Source organism: Zosterops lateralis (genome assembly GCF_965231275.1).
Source record: "Zosterops lateralis genome assembly, chromosome: 27".
Classification (NCBI taxonomy): domain Eukaryota; kingdom Metazoa; phylum Chordata; class Aves; order Passeriformes; family Zosteropidae; genus Zosterops; species Zosterops lateralis.
In genome coordinates, this window is record NC_139787.1 from 176194 (window position 1) to 196754 (window position 20561).

The 20561-nt window shown below is 59.8% G+C and overlaps 1 protein-coding gene across 1 annotated transcript; it reads right to left on the minus strand.

Annotated features, from left to right (window-relative positions):
- Positions 1-587: 587 nt before the first annotated feature.
- Positions 588-8061, minus strand: GATAD2B (GATA zinc finger domain containing 2B; the record flags this gene model as incomplete). The annotated part of the gene is made up of 10 exons (XM_083878948.1): positions 588-892; positions 1288-1405; positions 1698-1808; positions 2268-2470; positions 3100-3415; positions 4333-4503; positions 5087-5218; positions 5439-5570; positions 5736-5865; positions 7733-8061. 10 exons carry the CDS (start codon positions 8059-8061, stop codon positions 759-761), a joined length of 1776 nt encoding a protein of 591 aa, XP_083735074.1. The 3' UTR covers positions 588-758.
- Between the last annotated feature and the right edge of the window lie 12500 nt (positions 8062-20561).

Sequence of the window (20561 nt, forward strand, 5' to 3'; positions counted from 1 at the left end):
CTGGGGACAGCTTGGGGACACTCACCCGCCCTGGCCGCACCTTCGCTCCGCTCTCGGCTCCGGAGCCACCGTGTCCCCCCTATGGGGACACCCCTGGGGGACACCTGTGGGGGGTCTGGTCACCTCGAGGGACCCCCGAGTGGCTCCTGGGGCAGCGTCTGTCACCCCTGAGGGGACATGGGGATGGGGACTGGAGCCCAGGGCTCGGGGCCAGGGGGTGGTGACACCCCAGAATGGGGTCAGGGGCTGGTGACACCCCGGGATCAGACCCAAAGGGGATTTGTCCCCCCAGGATCAGACCCAAAGGGGATTTGGGGGCTCCTTCCCCCAGGCACCCCCCGGAATCAGCACAAAATCTCCCCCCCAGGGAACTGGGGAAGGTGCCCTTGCCAAAGTCTCTGGAAAAGGGATAAAAAAGCTTTAACCATCCATGGAGCGAAGGGAGAGAGAGAGAAGGGGGGGGGGAAATTAAGGAAAAAAAGGGGCAAAAAAACAACCCACAACACAAGGAGGAAGCGGCGGCGTTACAAAACCAGCGGCGGGGCCGGGGCTGCTCCCGGCCTGGAGAAACCAAAGGGAATTCGGGCTGGGAACGGGGGGCAGGTCGCCGTTTGAAATGTTTGTCTGTTTTTTTGTTGTTGTCTTGTTGTTTTTTCCCACGTTTTTCTCTGTTTTGTTTCTCTCGGGTTCTCGTGGTCTGTTTCTCTCCCCGGGAGGCGCCGGCCGGGCCCGGCTGGGGGGTCGGGGGGCAGCCGGGGCTATTTCTGTCCGCTGATGGACTGGGATATGGAGCGGGGCGGGATCATATCCAGCAGGTACTCCCGCTGCCGGTCCGCCAGGCTCGACGCTTTGTGGCCCCCGATGCCGGCGTTCAGGTAGGCGATGTTCACTCCTGGGGACACGGGGAGCTGTCCTGCTGAGCCCGCTGACCCCAGTGATCCCAGTGATCCCACTGATTCCACTGATCCCACCCATCCTGCTGATCCTAGTGATCCCGCTGACCCCACTGATCCCAGTAATTCCACTGAGCCCGCTGATCCTGCTGATCCTACTGACCCCACTGATCCCACAGCCACCCCAGAACCCCCCCTGCAAGGCAATAAGTACCAGGATGTGGCTGGCACCATGTGGGAATTCCCAAATTCTGCCCCGAAATCCAGCGAGTGTGGCCTGAGCTGTTCATCCCATCCCACCCTGTTCTCTCCATCCCCATCCCCATCCCATCCCATGCCCACCCCGCTCGCCCCAGCCCCATTCCCACCCTCCCCCGGGGGAGCAGGGTCGTACCTGGCATTCCCAGGAGCCCCCCGGCCACGGAGAGCTGCGGGGCCTGGGCGAAGTTGGAGAGCATGGAGCGGGCCGAGGTGGGGATCCCGCGCTGGAGGCCGCTCTGGGGCTGCGGGGCCTGCCCGGACACGGGGGAGGGTTGGGATTGTGGGGACAGGGGAGAGGGGGAGGCAGCTCCTCCCCACCCCATCCCACCCCATCCCATCCCATCCCATCCCATCCCATCCCATCCCATCCCGATGGACACATCCCCTCCCATCCATCCCCATGATCCCATAGCATTATTCCATCCCATGACCCCATCCCATCCCATCCCATCCCAATGGTCACATCCCCTCCCACACACCCCCATGATCCCACAGCATTATCCCACCCCATGATCCCATTATCCCGTGACCCCGTTATCCCACCTGCCGGAGCGTGTGGTGCCGCAGGATCCCGTCCTGTTTGCCCACGCTGGGCACGGCAGGCGCGGCCGTGGGGGACAGGGCAGCCTGCTGCTGCAGCCGCTGCTCGATCTCCTGTGGGGACACGGGACCCCGCTCTGTCACCCGGGAATGCCGCCCCAATCCATTCCCTGGGAATGCCACCCCAATCCATTCCCTGGGAATGCCATCCCATCCAATTCCCATGGGAATGCCATCCCCCAACCTGGCTGAAATGGGATGAGTGGGATGGGATCAATGGCCTGGAACGGGATGGGGATAATGGAATGAGATTGGATAGGACGAGTGGTTTGGGATGGCTTGGGATGGGAGGAATGGTTTGGGATGGTTTGGAATAAGATGGGGGAATGGTTTGGGATGGGACAGGACAAATGGTTTGGGATGGGATGGGATGGGAGGAATGGTTTGGGATGGGAGGAATGGTTTGGGATGGTTTGGGACGGTTCAGGACAGGATGACCCAACTACAGGGGCCGAGCTGGGCGCTCAGAACAGCCCCGTCCACACCCCCCCAGGCCCCCCAATAAACCCCCACCTGCTCCTGCTGCAGGGCCTTGACGAAGGCGTTCTTGAGGCGATTCGTGTGCTCGGCCTTGAGCGCCTTCTTCTGGTTGGAGGTCTGGCACTGCTCGCAGAGGATCCTCCCGCCCTTCTCCTGCTTCCAGTGCGGCGTGAAGTCGGTGCGGCACTGGGCGCACACGAACGGCTCCACGCGCGGCACCGCCGGGCTGCTCTTCCCTGCACACACACCCCGCTCAGCACCCGCCCACAACGGGGCATTCCGCCCTGAGAGGCTGAAAATATGGGCTGAAACCGCAAAAAACTGGGCCGAAATATTGAGGGTTTTGGGGGAAATATTGTGAATGTGATGGGATTTCCTGAGGATTGGCCAAATCTTGAAAATTTGGTTTGAAATCACCCCAAATTAGGTCTGAAATCCTGCAAGCCTGTTAAACAGCCTTCAAAGCCACCATGGAATTCCACAGTTTCCTCCCAAACTCCAGCAACTCCTAAAACCCTTCCAAGCATCCTCCAAGTCCCAGATTTTCACCTTAAACCCCAGCAACTCCTTCTAAACCCCACATTTTCACCCTAAACCCCACAATTTCACCCTAAACCCCAGCAACTCCTTCTAAAACCCTTTCAAATCCCACATTTTCACCCTAAACCCCAGCAACTCCTTCTAAAACCCTTTCAGATCCCACATTTTCACCCTAAACCCCAGCAACTCCTTCTAAACCCCACTTTTTCCCCCCAAACCCCACTTTTTCCCCCCAAACCCCACAATCCCACCCCAGAACGCCCCAAATCCAACCCAAACCCCCCCGTAACCCCCCTGTGCCCCCGTTTCCCCCCCGGGCAGTAACCTTGGCTGTCGATGACGCTCTGCACCACCTCCTCCAGCCCCACCATGTAGATGAACTCGCTGTTGGCGGCGCTGGGCAGGAAGTGCAGGAGCGGGGCCGGCGGCTTCGGGGGCGGGATCTCCAGCAGGGTTTTCTCCAGCTGCTTCCTCAGCGCCAGCTTGGCGGCCGCCTGCGAGTTGGCGGCGTCCGAGAGGGCGCTGGGGCTGGGCAGGGGGGACGAGACGCGGGCCACCGAGCCCGGCTGCATGTGCGACGCGAGGTTCATGTAGATGGCGGAGGACGACGAGCGCTGGCACGGCACCGACGAGCCCGATTGCTGCGGGGGAGAGATGGGGAGATTGGGGATTTGGGGATTGGGAATTTGGGGATTGGGATGGGGATTTGGGGCGGTCAGTCCGAGCGCTGGCACAGCACCGAGGAGCCCGATTGCTGCGGGGGAGAGATGGGAGATTGGGGATTTGGGATTTTGGGGTGGGAAATTTGGGGTGGTCAGGCCGAGCGCTGGCACGGCACCGAGGAGCCCGATTGCTGGGGAGGGAGAGGGGGAGATTGGGGATTTGGGATGGGAATTTTGGGGACTGGGATGGGAATTTGGGGAGGGGATTTGGGGATTGGGAATTTGGGGATTGGGATGGGAAATTTGGGGATTGGGAGTGGGGATTTTGGGGATTTGGGATGGGAAATTTGGGGATTTTGGGGTGGATGGGGTTGGGTCAGAGTGAATTTGGGGGTGGTTGGGGTCCCCGGAGCACGGGAAGGTGTTGGGGGACACAGGGGATGGGGGGTCCCAGCAGTGCAGGGCAGAGGTGTGAGCGGGTGTGGCTTTGAGGCCAAACCAGCCCAAACCAGCCCAAACCAGCCCAAACCAGCCCAAACCAGTGCAAACCAGTGCAAACTCGTACAAAGGGTGCCCAAAGCAGTGCCCAACCAGCCCCAACCGGCTCAAAGCAGTGCCCAAACCGGTACGAACCGGTAAAAAAACGAGTGTAAACCGGTACAGACCAGTGCCCAGCCAGCCCAAACCAGTGAAAACGAGTCCAAACCAGCCCAGACCATCCAAAATCAGAGGAAACCAGCCCCAAACCAGTGCCCAGTCAGCCTAAATTAGTGGAAACCATCCCAGACCAGTACCCAACCAGCCCTGAGCAGTGCCCAGCCATCCCAAACCAGCCCAAACCAGTGTAAACCATCCCAAACCAGTGTAAACCACCCCAGCCCAGCCCAGCCCCGCACCGGCTGGTAGTTGATGGCGGGGCTCATCCCGGGCGTGGAGCTGCGGACCAGGCCGGGTTTCTGGGGCCCCCTCTGGCCCTGGAGCTGGGCCGGGCTGGGGGCGATGACGCGCTGGGACATCAACATGTGGGGCAGGGCCGAGCTGGCGGCCGAGCGGATCACGCTGTGGCCCTGCGGGGGATCCAGGGGAGTCAGAGCCCGGGAGGAGCAGAGGGGAGAACCCCAAACTGTCCCCCCCGTGCTCCTTGAGATCGGCGATAAAATCGTAGAAAAGTGAGGGAAACTGGGAGCGTTGAATTCCTGCTTGTCCAGAATCCCAGGTAACTCCTAATTCCCCAAATTCCTGCTTTTCCCCAAAGTGTCCTGGATTTTATAGGATTGTGGCCTTTTCCCCAGCTCGTGCCAGCACATCCCTGTTTCCCAGGGGAGGCTGGAATTGCCTCCACAGGAGGCTGGAATTGCCTCCATGGTCAAGGAGACTGGCAGAAATCCATGGAGCAAAGAGCAAACACTCCCAGTAGCTTTTCCTTTGGGAGGCCTGGGAGAATTCCCACCATCCTCACCCCAGCTCCAGCTGCGACACTGGGCATTCACAGGATCAGGGAATATCCAGCCCCAAGAGGATCCCTGAGTCTTAATTCCTGACAAACCCAAATCCGACCCCGAGCGCCAGGAACTGGCAGGAATTCCTCTGCCTCCCCCTGAGCTCCGTGTGCCCCCAGCACTTTCCAGGAAAAAAGGGGAATGCTCTCACCTGTAATGTCCTTAAATTCTGCGGCTCCACCCCCTGGGCTCCGGGCCGGGAGGGGATCTTGGACAGGCCCTGCTGTCCCACGTGGGCAGGGGACGGCTGCACGATGGACGCGGCGTTCTGGACCACGGGGGTCTGGCAGGGCAGGGAGAGAGCAGAGAGCTGGGAAAACCAGCCCAGACCAGTGGAAACCAGCCCAAAGCTCTGGGATCAGAGCCCCACGCGGGAATCCAGGGGCAGAGCCAAAGGGTTTTGTCTTTCCAGGGGGGATATTGGTGAGGGAACCCCACAGGTGGAGCAGAGCAGAGGGGGCTCCGTGCCCGCTCCGTTCTCCCACCCCGTGCCCACCCCTCACCTTCTGCACCACGTTCTCCTTCTGCAGTTGGCTCTGCCGCAGCTTCTTCAGCAGCACCAGCCGGGCCTCCTCCAGCCTCAGCTCGTCCCGGAGCTGCTTGATCAGCTGCTGCCTCTCCTCCAGGCTTTTCCCCTGGAAAACGCCCCACACGGGGCAGAACGTGAGGGGAAACCGAATCCAAGCGGGAATTCGGTGCAGGAACCAGGGGGAGGATTCACCTGGGATTTGCTGAGGGATGCCCCAAATCCTTCCCCCACCCCTGTGGCTTTTCCTGGGACAGAATTCCCGTTGCCTCACCTTGAACATCTCCAGGTTGGCCGCCTTGAGCCGCTCCTCCATGCGGGAGCTGGAGCGGGGGCTGGAGGCCTCGTTGTCCGACAGGACGATGATGTCGGGGGACGGGGTCAGCCTGCCCCGGTCCTGGTCACTGCAGGGGAAAGGGAGCCCACTGAGCCTGGGATGGGGGATTTTGGGATCCCACTGAGCCTGGGCTGTGGGGTTTCAGGAGCCCCACTGAGCCTGGGGTGTGGGATGTCAGGAGCCCCACTGAGCCTGGGGTGTGGGGTTTGGGGACCCCACTGAGCCCGGGGTGTGGGGTTTGGGGATCCCACTGAGCCCAGAGTGTGGGATTTCGGGAGCCCCACTGAGCCTGGGCTGTGGGATGTCAGGAGCCCCACTGAGGCTGGAGTGTGAGGTTTTGGGACCAGGATCCCCCCTCATTCCAGCACGGATGTGGAGCGGCTCCCATGGACACCAGGAAGGAAGGACTCACTCAAAAACACTCCGTCACCCCCCAGGTACCTCCCCAGGGGTGTAAATCCCACCAGGTGGGAATCAGGGGGGTATCCTGGTGCTGGGATGGGAGGGAATGGCAGGGATACTCCGGCCTGGAATTGCTCATCCTCGCTGTGGCAGAAAAGGGGCTGAGCCCAGGGCACCACTCCCAGCCTATCCCAACCCAAATCCACTGGAAAAGCTCATTCCATAGAGGAAACCTGTGTGAACATCCAACTGATCCCTGACTGGGACTGGGAAACAAAAGGGAGCAGCAGGGAAAAGAAATAAACCAAAAATCAGTGTGGAATCCAGCGGGATCCAGGCAGGATCATCCTGGGAAAGGAGACTCCAAGAAAAGCCCTTTGCTGTCCTGGATTTCATCCCTGCTGCTGGAGAGCCTTGGAAAACTGAGGGATAATCCAGCACGGAGGAGTAGGAACGCCAGGCTCAGAGGAAATTCTGGAAGGTCCTTACAGTGAGTGGAGACCGTGGAGTATCTCATCCCAAACTTTGAGCTCTGAACGCCCAGGAGGGAGCCCAGAGCCAAATCCCAGCTCCCGGGAAGATGCTCAGAGCTGGGATTGCCTTCGTCTCCCAAACATCCCAGCTGGTTCCGTGGATATTCCAAAGCTCCAGGGGCAGAAATTCCAGAGCATCCCAAGGAGAAGGAGGCAGAGGGAGCCCATCCAGGCAAACAGAGCTGCAGCCCAGGAGTTCCAAACTGGGCTGGCACATCCGGAGTGATCCAGCACTGGAATCTGGGTTTTCCTGGGGATAATTCTGCAGGAGCATCCAGGCTGGGTTACTGACAATCCATCAGGGGAATTAAGGCAGAGTCTAAATCCGAGAGGGAAACGGAGCCATCCATGAGGAATCACAGATTGTTGGATTTCCTTTGTCCAGGTGAGAGCAGAATTCCAACAGAATCACTGCAGGAGCCACGGCAAGGGAGGCAGGCAGAGGTGAGGAGACGTGGAGACGTGGAGCACATTCCCAAGGAAAATCCAGGAAAATGAGACATTCCCAGTCCCACTTCTCAACCTGGAGTGGAACATTCCCATCTCTTTCCAGGGCTGAATTCCCGATCCAGGTGTCCGTGTCCGATGCTGGTGCCCCACTGGGGAGCCTCACATTGCACAAGATCCAGGGAATTCCTCTGAGGACGCAGCCCAGGGCTCTGCACTGGAGCAGGACCCTCCAGGGACACCTCCCACCGTCCCAGGCTGCTCCAACCTTTGTCCAGCCTGGCCTCGGACACTTCCAGGGATGAGAAATCCACAAATCCCTGGACAATCTGTGCCACCCTCACAAGGAACAGCAATTCCTCCCTGATTCCTCCCTGATATCCCACCCACCCTCTGTCCATGGGCAGCCACTCCTCCTCATCCCTCCATTCCCAAATCCCTCCCCAACTCTCGGCACCACCACAAGGGGCTCTCCAAGACCCCCCAAACCCCATTTAACTCCCACCTGAGCTCCTCCCACCCCTCCAGACCCCCGGAATTCCCGGCACCCACCTCCTCCTGGCGCTCATATCCACGGGCTCGTCGTTGATGTTCTCCTTGCCGGGCCGGGCCGCGCTCCGCCCGTCCCCGTGGGGCCTCAGGCTCCCGTTGAGCTTCTCCTCGTAGCCCTTGATCCCGTCCGGCTTCACCGGCAGCTCGTGGGGCACCTCCAGCCCCGCCAGGTCCTTGCGCTTGAGCAGCGCCAACATCTTCAGCCTCTCCATGGCCTCGTGCCCCTCCATCTTCAGCCTCTTGGCCAGGACGTCGTCGCGCTCCTCCGCCGGCTCCAGGCTGCGCTTGAGCAGGTTCAGGCGCAGCGCGTCCTCCGTCATCCGGTCCATCCTGGGGACAGGGACACGCTGTCAGGGCTGAGGGTCCCGGGGAGGGCCCCCCGGGGTCCCCTCTGAGCTCAGCTCGGCTGCCTCGGAGAGATCTGATCTCCTCATGGAACTCCAACACCCCAGAGAACTCTGATCTCTCAGAGCTCCAACCTCTTGGAGAGCTCTGATTTCCTCATGGAGCTCCAAAACCCTGGAGAACTCTGATCTCACAGAGCTCTGACCACTTGGAGAGCTCTGATCTCCTCACGGAGCTCCAGCCTCCCCAGCCCCATCCAGGTCAGGAGTTTCTCCCTCTGAAAGGCCCTGAAATCCCTGAGAGCAGCAGCACAATCCCCTCCTTGGGGATTAAACCCCATGGATGGGGCTCAGCGAGGAAGGGGAGCCGGGATGAAGCCCCTGGGGAGCCCTGGAACGCCAGGAAATCCCCCACCGAGAGGTTTTCCAGGCAGGAATGCTCGGCAGCTCCGGGGCAGGTCCATCCCTGCCCTCCCACCTCTCCAGGTGCAGGAATGCCCTCTGGAAAACGGGCGGGAGCCACAGAGCCCATCCCAACCCCATCCCCAGCCTGGAGCCCATCCCAGCCCCATCCCAACCCCGCTCCCAGGCTGATAAGGAACCAGCTCCAACAACAAAGAGCCAGTGGAGCTCCACCTGCAAACCAGCTGGGCGAGGCCTTTCCCTGCGGAGCGGGGCCGGGGAATGGGACAAACACCTGGGGAATAACTGGGAATTCCATGTGGCAGGCTCGGGAACATCAGGAATTGCTCCACAGGGAACAGAAAGTGTCCCCGCTCTGAGCAGCTGGATTTGGGCACCTGGAGCTGCTCCACACCTGCCTGGACTCGGCCCCGAGTTATTCCCGGGATAAACCTTCCCCGAGCCAAACCCCTGCCGGGAGGAGAAGGCTCTGGCTGGGGTACAAACCCCTGGAATGACACACCCTGACACGAGCTCAGCTCCCAATGGAGCCACCGGGACGGAGCAGGGGAGGGCGGCGGGAAAACCGATGGAAATCCCAAATATGACCCCAAAAAAAGGGCCGGACGGAGCCTCCAAAGGAGCACCCAGGGCTCTTCCCCTACCTGCTCGTCCCGTCTCTCCGCACGTCTCCCAAATTTAGCCCAACAAGCCGGGACAGGCCGGGACAGGAGCTGCTCCCGCCCCCGTCCCGCAGCGGTGACCCCGGGGGGGTCGGGGATGTTCCAGACACCCCGGGAGCGCTCGGGGCCGCGCCCAGCGCTGCGGCTGGAGCCGCTGGGGACGCGCCAGGAGCCCGGGAGCGCAGCCAGGAACGGGCCCAGGGCTGCTCCGGGGAGGAGAGAGGAGCAGGGCCACGGCACCAGGGTGATCCCTGTTGGAATAACGAGCTCTGCACGGATACCTGAGCTGAGCACGGGCTGGGATCCAGCGGGGAGATCCAGGATCTCCTGCACCGACTTCCCGCTCGTCCTCTCCGGGGGGTGGAAGGATCCCGCAGGAATTCCCTCACCCATGTGGACGCCTCCTGCTCCATCACCAAAGTGGGCTCCCGACGCCCTCCCCTCCGGCATTCCAAACAAACCCAAAGTGCCGTTACCAGGAATGGGGCCCACCACTATTTAATCCGCTCCAGAGGTTCTCCAGGCTCAGCCAGATCCAATAAAAATTAAATTAGGCTTCGGATTCGGTATTGAATGGGGCCCTTTGGCTGGAGGGGGGAAGGGGAGGATCCGCTGGGAATTTCCAGAGCGCTGGGAGAGCTCCTGATTCCATCCAGAAATCCGCAGCAAGGCAAAGAGCAGGAATTATCCCAGGGTATCCAGCAGGTCTGGAGGTCGGCCGGGCTCGGCTCCGGTCTCGGCACATCCCAAACCGGATCATCCGGCCCCGCTGCCCTCGGGCACAGCTCTGGGGGGATCTGCCACATCCCAGGGAACGGCCTCTCCCTTCAGCTTCACCCCCAAAAAAAAAAATCCTCCTCGCCGGAACCGAATCCCCAAACGGCGGCAAAGCTCACGGGAAACGGGAGCTGTAAAATCCATGGGGTGTCTCCAGCTGGGAGCACCTGGACAGGGACACCTGGAGCCGGGGCAGGTCCCTGAGGCTGCCGGGGCTGGGATGAGCGGGGTGGGCTGACCTGGGGATGCTTTCCAGGAATCCCGGAGTGCCGGACGCGGCCCGGCTCCGTCCCGATGGCGATTCCCGGTTCTCCATGGAGATGCTGCTCCTGTCCCTGCCGGGGCACCACGCGCTCCCCGGCACGTCCCGCTGGCTCCGGGTGCTGCTCCTGCTCCCCGGGGCTGGCAGGACGGGTTTGGAGCTCACAGACAAACCAGCTGCACCCCTTTTGCCGTGGATGTTGGATGTGGCGCCCACGGGGGGAAAAAAAAACAACCCAAAAAACACCCGGGCGGGAGGATTTGAAAGGCTGGAAGGAGCGAGCTGGGCCAAAAGAAAGGAATATTCCAGGGAGAAGTGGGAATGTCCAGGGAGAGATGCAGCCGGGAGGGAAAATATCCTGGGATTTGCCCGATGGAATCCAGAACCGAGACTCGGCAGCACCAGGAGTTAATTCCAGCTGGGCTTTATCCAGGGAGGTCCCAGGAGGTTCCAGCCCCTTCCCAGCCCCCGTGGACGGTTTTCTGTTGGGTCAAACTCCACGTTGGTCTTCTGGCCCCAATTCCTGGGCTCGGACCCTCTGGAGCTCATGGAGGGGCTGTAATTCCTGATCCACCACCAGGAACAATCCCTGATCGGCCACGAGGGATCCCTGATCCACCACCAGGAACAATCCCTGATCCACCACGAGGTCTCCCCAGCACCCCCAGGTTTCCCAACCCTGCTCCAGCAGGGCTGGAATTCTGAGCAGAGCCGCTGGCAGGGCCTGGAGGAGCCAAGGTGGATCCCTGGGATCCGAGGATGGGAAATCAGGGATAAAGCAGCTCCGCTCCTTGGGAAGCCTCTGGTATTCCCAGGAAGAGGCACCTTCCCACCTCAGGGCACCCAGAGCATCCCCCAATCTCCATTTAGGGCCGGGATTTATAATCCCAGGAGAGACCCAGCACCCAAACCCACGGGAACATCCATCCCAGAGCCAACGTGCCCCGAGAGGCTCCAGCTCCATCCCAGGGCTCCACACCCAGGACATCACTTGGATACGAGACCGACGGAACAAAACCCACTTCAAATCCTGTTTTCCCGGGATCAGGGAGCTGGAATTGGCAGGATCCAACTCCTCCAGCTCACCTGGGCGCGCTCCCGCTGCCCGAATCCCCCCCGAATCCCGGGATCCCTCATCAAAGCCCTGCTGATCCCGTGGGAAACGCGCGGGGCTGGCTCCTCATCCCCGGCACGAGGCGGCCCCAATCCCATCCCGACGTCGTCGGCGCCGTAAAACACGGAGCACAAAATGGCTGGCTCCCAGGGCCAGCCTTCCCGAGCAGGGAATGGCAGGAAAAGGGATAATAACCTAAAAAGGTAATTAGGATTTAACGCTCTCGGCGGCCGGGAGCGGGGTCCGGGAACGCCGCTGGAAAGGGAAAGGGAAAAGGGAAAAAAAAAAACCTGCACACGGCTGAACAAAAACCCCTGTGGTGCTCCCGATCCCACTGATGTGTCCGGGAATGTGGAGGAATTCTGAGGCAGGTAAGGGAGGCTGAGGGTGGTTTGTAGGGGTTTTCCTGGGAGCAGGATGAGCAAAGGGATTTAAAGCAACGCCCGAGGAGCCCTAAAAACGGCCCCAGAGCCATCCCTGAACCCACAGGGACCCTAAAAACGGCCCCAGAGCCGTCCCAGAACCCACAGGGACCCTAAAAACGGCCCCGGAGCCATCCCTGAACCCACAGGGACCCTAAAAACGGCCCCAGATCCATCCCAGAACCCACAGAGACCCTAAAAACGGCCCCAGAGCTGTCCCAGAACCCACAGGGACGTGGCTGCTCCCAGGAGAGAAGGGGAATGGGAACAGGGAGGAAGATCTGGGATGAGAAACGGAAGGGTCGGGGTGGGAGCAGACAGGGGATGTGGCAGGGTGGGAATTCCTGTGGAGGAATCTGCCCCGGGAGTTGTGCTGTTCCCGTTCCCGGATCCCAAGGTGGGGACACCTGTCCCAGGTCAGACACGCCGGCCCCAGAGCCTGGATCCCCCCCAGTTCTGGATATCCTGGATCAGCACCCCCAGCCCGGGATGTCCCGGATCCTCCAGCTCCGGGTCAAGCACAGAACCAACAACGGGAAGCAGGAAAGGAGGAAAGGAAAATCATCCCTCCCAAAAAGTGCTTCCCTTCCCTTCCCTCCCAAGTTTGTGCTCTTGTCCAACTCTGTTTCTCTCCTGAGGGAATGTCCAGCACCTCGTGGGCCTCACACCTGGTCCCACCCCGGGATTTTTGGGATGTGGGAGCAGAATGGGAATTCCAGAATCCACTTTACACCCTGAAATGGGGGCGAAAAGACCCCAAAAACTCCACCAAGTCTTAAAATTCCAGGAGACCCATCTGGGGGACGGCGCGTTTTGGGGGAAAAAACCATCTGGAAAAATAAAACCCGATAAAAACCCGACGGGATGGGAGGTTTGGGGGGGGGGGAGGAGGGAGCGCCCGGCCCCCTCCCCATCCGGGATGACGCAGACTTCCCCGGCTTCCTTATATAACCCTGCCCGGGTTCCTCGACTGCGGGCGCTGCCTTTGTGCATCCCCCGTGAATCCATCGATAATCGATCGGCGGGGACAGGGACAGGGATGGGGATGGGGACAGGGATGGGGATGGGGACAGGGACAGGGATGGGACAGGGATGGGGATGGGGACAGGGATGGGACAGGGGACAGGGATGGGACAGGGATGGGGATGGGGACAGGGATGGGACAGGGGACAGGGATGGGACAGGGGACAGGGACAGGGACAGGGATGGGGATGGGGACAGGGACAGGGGACAGGGACAGGGACGGGGATGGGGATGGGGACAGGGACAGGGACAGGGATGGGACAGGGATGGGGATGGGGACAGGGATGGGACAGGGGACAGGGACAGGGACGGGGACAGTGACAGGGACAGGGGGGTGACACCGACCCCCGGCACTCCTGCCGCCCCTGCAGCCCCCCGGGGAGGGCGGGATGGGAGAATTCCCGGGAATAGCGATGGTGGGAGTGGGGATGAGGTGGGGAAAAAAGGGAAGGAAATCAAACCCCGGCACCCACCGGCGCCGCTTTTCTCCTTAAAACATCCCCCGGAGGCATCCCCCGCTCCGCTGCCAAAAAATAAAATAATAATAATAATAAAATTAAAAAAAAAGAGAGAAAAAAAGCAGCTTTGCTCGTCTCTTTTGTCCGGCCCGAATTCCCCCACAAACCCACCTCCCCGGGGGGGTCTGAGGGTGGTCCCAGGGATACTCACAGGTACAATAATCCCGCTGCTGCTGCCCGGAGTTGGGGAGAGAAGGAGGGAGGGGCGGCGGGAGCGGCCCGGGCAGGGGCAGGGGGCGGCCGGGGCCGGGCCCGGGGCGCTCCATCGCCCGCGGAGCCGCCGGAGCCGGAGCCGGAGCCGCGCTCCGAGCGGGCCCTTCCCTGCCAATCATGCGCGTTCTGTTTTATTAAACAAAAGAAAAGGGGGGATGCTGACTTTTTTTCCCATGATGCCTCGCGGGGCAGGGAAAAAAAAAAAAAAAAAAAGAAATGAGAGAGAAAAAAAAAAAAGGAATTAAAAAAAAAAGAGAATTAAAAAAATAAATAAAAAAAATTTGGAATGGCAAAAAAAAAAAAAAAAGGGGGGGGAAATAAAATAAAATTTTTTTAAAAAAAAATCCGGTCACGACCGGTTTTTTTTTGGTTTTTTTTTGGCACTTCCCGACGTGGAATTGGTTACGGATTTTTTTTTTTTTTTTTTTTTTTTTTTTTGGGAGGGGGGGGTTAAATTTTCCTGGGATTTCGGCGCTGGCGCGGCCGCCCCCTCCCCGCTCCCCCTCCCCCAGCTCCTGGCCCCCCGCCAAACTTTGTCTTCATTCATGGAAGCTCCTTCCCTCCCCTGGAATTTTAACTGTTTCCCTCCCAAAAAAACGAGGGTCGGGGCCGCCGGCGGGATCCGCCCCTCCCGTTCCCAAAAAAAACCCCAAAAAACCCGCGCGGGCCGAGGTTGGTCCGGCAGAGGAGCCTCGGGACGGCCCGGCCGGGGAGGATGCGCAGGGACCCCGGGAATGTGATCAGGGATCCCATGGAATGTGCCCAGGGATCCCAGGGAATGAGCCCAGGGATCCCGGGAATGATGTGCCCAGGGATCCCAAGGAATTTGGTCAGGGATCCCGGGAATGCCTCCAGTCAGGGATCCCATGGAATGTGATCAAGGATCCTGGGAATGATGTACCCAGGGATTCCATGGAATGTGCCGAGGGATCCCAGGGAATGTGCCTGGGGATCCCATGGAATGTGGCCAAGGATCCCAGGAGTGTTGGGCCCAGGGATCCCGAAAATGTGGCCAGGGATCCCAAGGAATTTGGTCAGGGATCCCGGGAATGCACCCAGCCAGGGATCTCATGGAATGTGATCAAGGAATGTGATCAAGGATCCTGGGAATGATGTGCCCAGGGATCCCATGGAATGTGATCAGGGATCTCATGGAACGTGTCCAGCCAGGGATCCCAGGGAATGTGCAGAGGGATCCCATGGAATGTGCCCAGGGATCCCATGGAACATGTCCAGCCAGGGATCCCAGGCAATGATATGCCCAGAGATCCCATGGAACATTCCCAGGGCTGCGGATGAAGATCCCGGAGAAGACGCCCAGGAACAGGCCGGGAACGCCCCTAGGGGTGTCAGTGAAAACCCCAAACTCCCGGCACAGACACCGAGGGAAGGGGAGGCTGAGGGACGTGAGGACGGTGCCAGAGGGTCCCAAAGATCAGAGAGAGCAGGTGGAGATCCCAGAGGAGATCCCAAGGATCCCCTGGGAATGCCCAGGGATGGGAAGAAGCCCCATTGGGATGGGCTGGGAGGTGCCACCTGCGGGGCTGGCCCTGGAGGATCCAGAGGGATTTTGGCTTTCCTGAACCCCCTGAGCTGTTCCAGCCCAATTCCCACTCTGGGATTCCCTGCGAGGGTGGTGAGGCCCTGGCACAGGGAATTATCCCGGGAAGTGCCCAAGGCCAGGCCGGGCAGGGCCTGGAGCAGATGGAAGGTGTTGGATTCCCCCAAAACACCCCGATAATCCCGTAATCCCCAACGTCCCACCATGGCTTCACCCCACCCAGCCCTGAGCTGTGGGAGTCTGGGAATTCCGTCGCATTCCAGCCCTGGAAACCCCAGTTTGCCTTTATTGGATAAAATGGAACAATTTGGTTTCCAAAGGGGGAAAGGATTAATTAGCTTTAATTGCACGCTCGTTTCCATGGATTTATCAGCTAATGAAGGGGTGGGATGGGCTCTGGGATGATTTATTCCAGGCTGTGCCCATGGAAAACGCAGAGGGCACAGGAGAGCAGCAAATTCCTTTATTTCCCCATTCCCTGGTTTTCCAGGACCATTCCAGGCTGTTTCCATCCTCCCTCTCTTCCTTCAGCCCTCCCATCCCTGTTTCCTGCTGGGTGGGGTTTGGGAAGGGAGGTTGATCCCATCCCTGCTCCTGATCCAACCTTTCCAATGGATCTTCCCAGCCAGGATGGGCAAAGGAAGCCCCAAAACATCATTAAATTGGATTTGGGGATTTTTCCCTATGGATCCATTCCCTGGGACCTTCTGTTTCCAGGCTGAAAAGGGTCTTTGAGGAAGTTGGTGACCAGAGCTCCTTTTATCCCAAATCCAAAGGATCCCTGGATCTTCTTCCCCACGACAGAGGATTCCTGGATCCAATTCCCTCCTCGGGCACCGTCCTGACCCGGCTCCGGGCCGACACCTCGGGCTGGGGAAGAGATTCTGGGAAAACTGGAGGATGATGAAGCGAGGGAAGGGATGATTTTTCTCCGAGGGGAATCCAAAGGCGGCTGATCTCCAGGGAAGGCACCGCTCCAGGAGGTTCCACAACAAACTCAACGGGGCCGAAGGATTCCCGGGATAGGGGAAGGCGGCGTGATCCTGTTCCTGTGGATTCATCCCAACTCCAGCTGTGGGAACGTGTCCTTTGCCTGATCCCCTCGGAATTCGGGATCTGATCCCCTCGGGATTTGGGATCTGCTCCCCTCAGTGATGTCACCATGGGCTGGATTGGGATTCCCATCCCGGTGCCATTCCCAACCTTTTCCAGCAGCTCCTGCTTCCCAGCCCAGCACTTCCAGGTAAAACCACGCTGGGCTCCGGGATTTCTGGATCCAACCTTGGACATTCCTTGGAAAACCAGGGTTTTCCTGGGCGTCTTCCCTCTCCTTGATCCCACGGGAGTCATTCCCAACGCTCCGGGTTCCACGGACCCCGAGGATTCCTGCTGGTTTGCAGGAATTCTTGCACAGGGAGCGAACAGGCGGCCACGGGAATGCCCCCGCCGCACAAGTAGGTGTTGGAATTTGTCAGGGCTCCAAGGTTTATTAATTGGAATCCGTGGATTTGATGAAGAGGAAAATCCACCGAGTTCTGGAGCTACTCGAGAAGGACCATTTTGGAATTCCCTGGAATTCTGCGTCCTTCTGATCGCCTCCTTTCCTCTCAGAGCTCCCCGCTGTGGAGGCAGCACAGGGCAAGTGCTGGGATGGGCTTGAGGAGCAGGGAAATTCCTTACGGATACAGGAGGAGCTCCTCATCCCTGAGGTGAGCTGGAACTGGGAGCAGCCGAGATTCCCAACCCTCCCCTCAGCCAAGGGCCCAACCTGGACGAATCCCTGGAGCATCGACCTTAAAATCCCCTGGGGGCCGCGGATCCTGCAGGAAACAGCCCGAGCAGGTTTTCCAGCCAGGCCCTCCCTAAAAAACAGGATTTGGGGATGGAGCAACTGCACCTGGAGGTCTGGGCCCTGGAGTTTGGGGAATTTTAGGTGGATTTTGGGGAAATTCTTGCTCGTGACTGACTGGGGAACCAAAAATGGATCCCGGAGGGAGGACAAGGAGCAGCCTCCCCTTCCCACAGGGACACACACGGCTTTGGCTCAGCCTCATCCCAAAAAACACCAGGATTTGCATCCATCTTCTGAGGCTCCATGAAAACGAAGCCCGAATTTTATGGGGAAAAACACACCAGGTGTGGAAAAGGCACAAAAATCCAACTCTTCCCAAATCCGGCCCCAAGGAACTGGAGCGGATTCCCTCAGGATTCCCAAATGGGACAATTTTGGGATTCAGCCCCAAAATCCAGACTCCAACCTGGTGGAGTGGAGCCTGTGGAGCAGAGATGGAAGGACATGGAGGCGACGAGGATCCAAGGAAATCAAACCCGGCCTTCTCGGGGCTAATTTTAGGCTTGGAAGCGCCGCTCCCAACACCCTCCGGATTCCAAAGGGTGGTGCTGCTCCTCGGGGGGATCCCGGGCACACCCCGGGCACCACCACCCCAAACCCCCGGGATTGGGGATCCCACCTCCCAGGGGGCAGAGTCACAACACTGGGACCTGAAGGGAAGAGTCACCCCCCTCCCCCAGCTCGTCCCGGATCCGCCAAATCCGTTGGAAAATCACGGGGAATATAAAAAGAACCAAACCCGGAGCTGCAGCCTCTTCCTGACCCATTTCCAGGGATTGGGATGAGCTCCCCCAGCTCTGAGGTGCATTGAGGTGCCCAGGAACCCAAAATCAGCGGGATGGGGATGGAAGGAGCCCCAGACACAACAGGGCAGCTCCCCCGGCTCCGTATCAGGAATATCCTTGGACATTCCCCGTGTCCTGCTGGAAGGGGCACCTGGAGCTGAGAAAGAGCCTCGTGATGGAGAGCTGGGATTGCCCAGCCTGGAAAGGGAAGATCCAGGGGGAGCCTGGAGCATCTTCCAGTGGCCAAAGGGGCTCCCAGGGCTGGGAGGGACAAGGATGTGGAGTGGCAGAAAAAGTGGGAATGGCTTTAAGGTGGGAAAGGGGAGATCTAGGTGGGATATTGGGGAAATTCCTGCAGGGAAATGAGGGCGCATCCCAACACATCCCAAACCCCAGCCACGGCACCGGGAGCATCCCGAGACGCTGCAAAATGTGGAATATTTTCAAAATATTTCTAAAATACCTGGAAAAGAGCCTCAAGCACCAACAGAACCCACGGCAAACGCAACCCCAGCCCATCCCAAGATGGTGCAAAATAGGGAATATCCCAAAACACCTGGAAAAGAGCCCAAAGCACCAACAAACCCCACGGCAAACACAACCCCAGCCACCCGTGGCTGCGCTCCCCGAGACTTTGGAGCAGAATTCCAGGATCCCTGTGAGACCCAAACTCAGAGATTTCCTCCACCAGGAACACTGATGGACCAAGGAGCTTTTTGCCATCGGACACAGCAGAGCCAAGCACGGAAAACTGTTCAATAAACTGGGAAATAATGGGGAAAGAAGCTCCAGGGATTGATTTTCCCCAGATCCCAGCAGGGCGGGCGAAGGGATCCGGGAAATTCCAGTGGATCCCCCTTGGAATGTGACATGGGAGGGGAAGGGGCTTCCAGGAACATCCCGAGTGGGCTCAACCCTCTTGAGCAGGTCCTGGGAACACCTGAGGGGATGCTCCGAGCTGGGGGATGGATGGGGGATGCTCCGGGTTAGGGATCCCGGGATCCCAAAGGATCGGAGCTGCCCACGGCACCGCGATGGATCCCTGGGGGGGATCCCACTGGATCTGACACCACGAATTCCAGCACAATCCTGGAATCAGGATTCCAGCACAATCAGGTCTGGGGGGTCAGAGCCCAGTCTGGGGGCAGAGCTTGTGTTTGGGGGTCCCAGCACAGTCTGGGGTCAGAGCTCAGGTTTGGGGGGTCAGAGCTCAGGTTTGGAGGGTCAGAGCTCAGGTTTGGGGGGTCAGAGCTCAGGTTTGGGGGGTGAGAGCTCAGGTTTGGGGGGTCAGAGCTCAGGTTTGGACCTCGGACGACTCCAACCTCAACACCTCCTGCCCCTTCTGCTCCCGCTCCTTCGTGCCCTTCCTGAGCATCGAGATCCGCGACTTCCGGCGGCCCCTCAGGTGGGGACCCCCCTGGGACAGCCCTGGGCACCCTCAGGGACCCCCATCCTCTGTGGGGACCCCCCTGGGACACCCCTGGGACCCCCATCCTCGGGGATCCTCAGGGATGGGGGTATTTCGCCTCCATTTCACCCCAACAGCACCTGGAGCATCGTGGATGCCCCAAATCCTGGGATGTGACGGGGGGTTCCAGAGTGGGGGGGGGGGGGGTGTCTCCCTGCGCCTCCAATCTTTAAAAACCCCTGAAATTCCCAAAAAATCGGCGGTGCCTGTGCGATCCCGCCCCAGCCCCCACCCGGGAGCACCGAGGAACAGGAGTCAAATCCTCCCACACTCCTGCCAGGAGGAGGAGGAGGAGGAGGCTGCTCCCATTCCCGTGCTCCCCCTTCCTCCTCCTCCTCCTCCTCCCGCCCGGCAGAGGCCGAGGAGGCTCCAGAAAATCAAATGGATTAAAAAAAAAAAAACGCTCTGGAAAAGCCGATCGATCCCGGCGCGGCCGCTCTTCCTCCCAGATTCCCAAATCTCCTCCTCCTCCTCCTCTTCTCTTCCCGGCAATCCACCCCCTCCCCCCGCCATCACAGATCCCTTCTCCAGCCCCCGAGGGGAGGGAAAGGCGCCCGAACGCCTCGATTTTTGGGAATCTGGGGAAGGATCCTCCTCTGGAGCAAGAAATCCTCATCCTTGGGAGGAGAAATCCTCTGGGATCTCCTCCTTGGGGGGAGAGGCTCCAGCTTCCCAAAATGCGGGTGAGGAGGGGTCCGTGCCCTCCCCTCGCCCCCCAGTGCGGCGTTTCCCCCCCGATCCCACCCAAAGCCCGGGCAGAGCCCCCGGGGGAGGCGGAGGCTCCGGCCCCGCGTTATTCCGGGGATGGCAAAGTTTCCCTGCCGGGTTTGAGCCGGGAAGGGAAGGGGAGGGGAGGGGGGGCGGCAGGAAAAGAGGGAGAATCCCGCGGGGAGGAAATCCTGGAGGAGGCCGGGACCCGCTTCCAGCGGGGAACGGGGAAACGGCGCGGAAAAGGATCGGGGGCCGCTCCCGGATCCCGGCACGGAACAAAGGGGGGCTCGAGGGGCGCCGAGCCGGGGGGTTCCCGGGATCCGCCCCCCCGAAATCCCGCCGGGAACCCCCCGGGACGCCCCCGCCCCGCCCCCGTTTTCCCGGGGGATTCCCCGGCGCTCCCCCAAACCTGATGGGCTGATCCCCAAAATCGCTCCGCTCTGCTCCCCAAAATCCCTGTGCTCTGTTCCCCCAAATCTGAGCTCTGCTCATCAAAAATCGCTCAGCTCTGCCCCCAAAATCCCTGAGATCTGCTCCCCCCAGATCTGTCTCCCCAGCCTCCCAGCTCTGCTCCCCCAAATCCATCTGCTTTGTGCCCTGAAAACCTTTCGGGCTCTGCTCCCAAAAATCCGAGCTCTGCCCCCCCAAATCCCTGAGCTCTGCACTCCCAGATCTCCGAGATCTCCCCAAAATC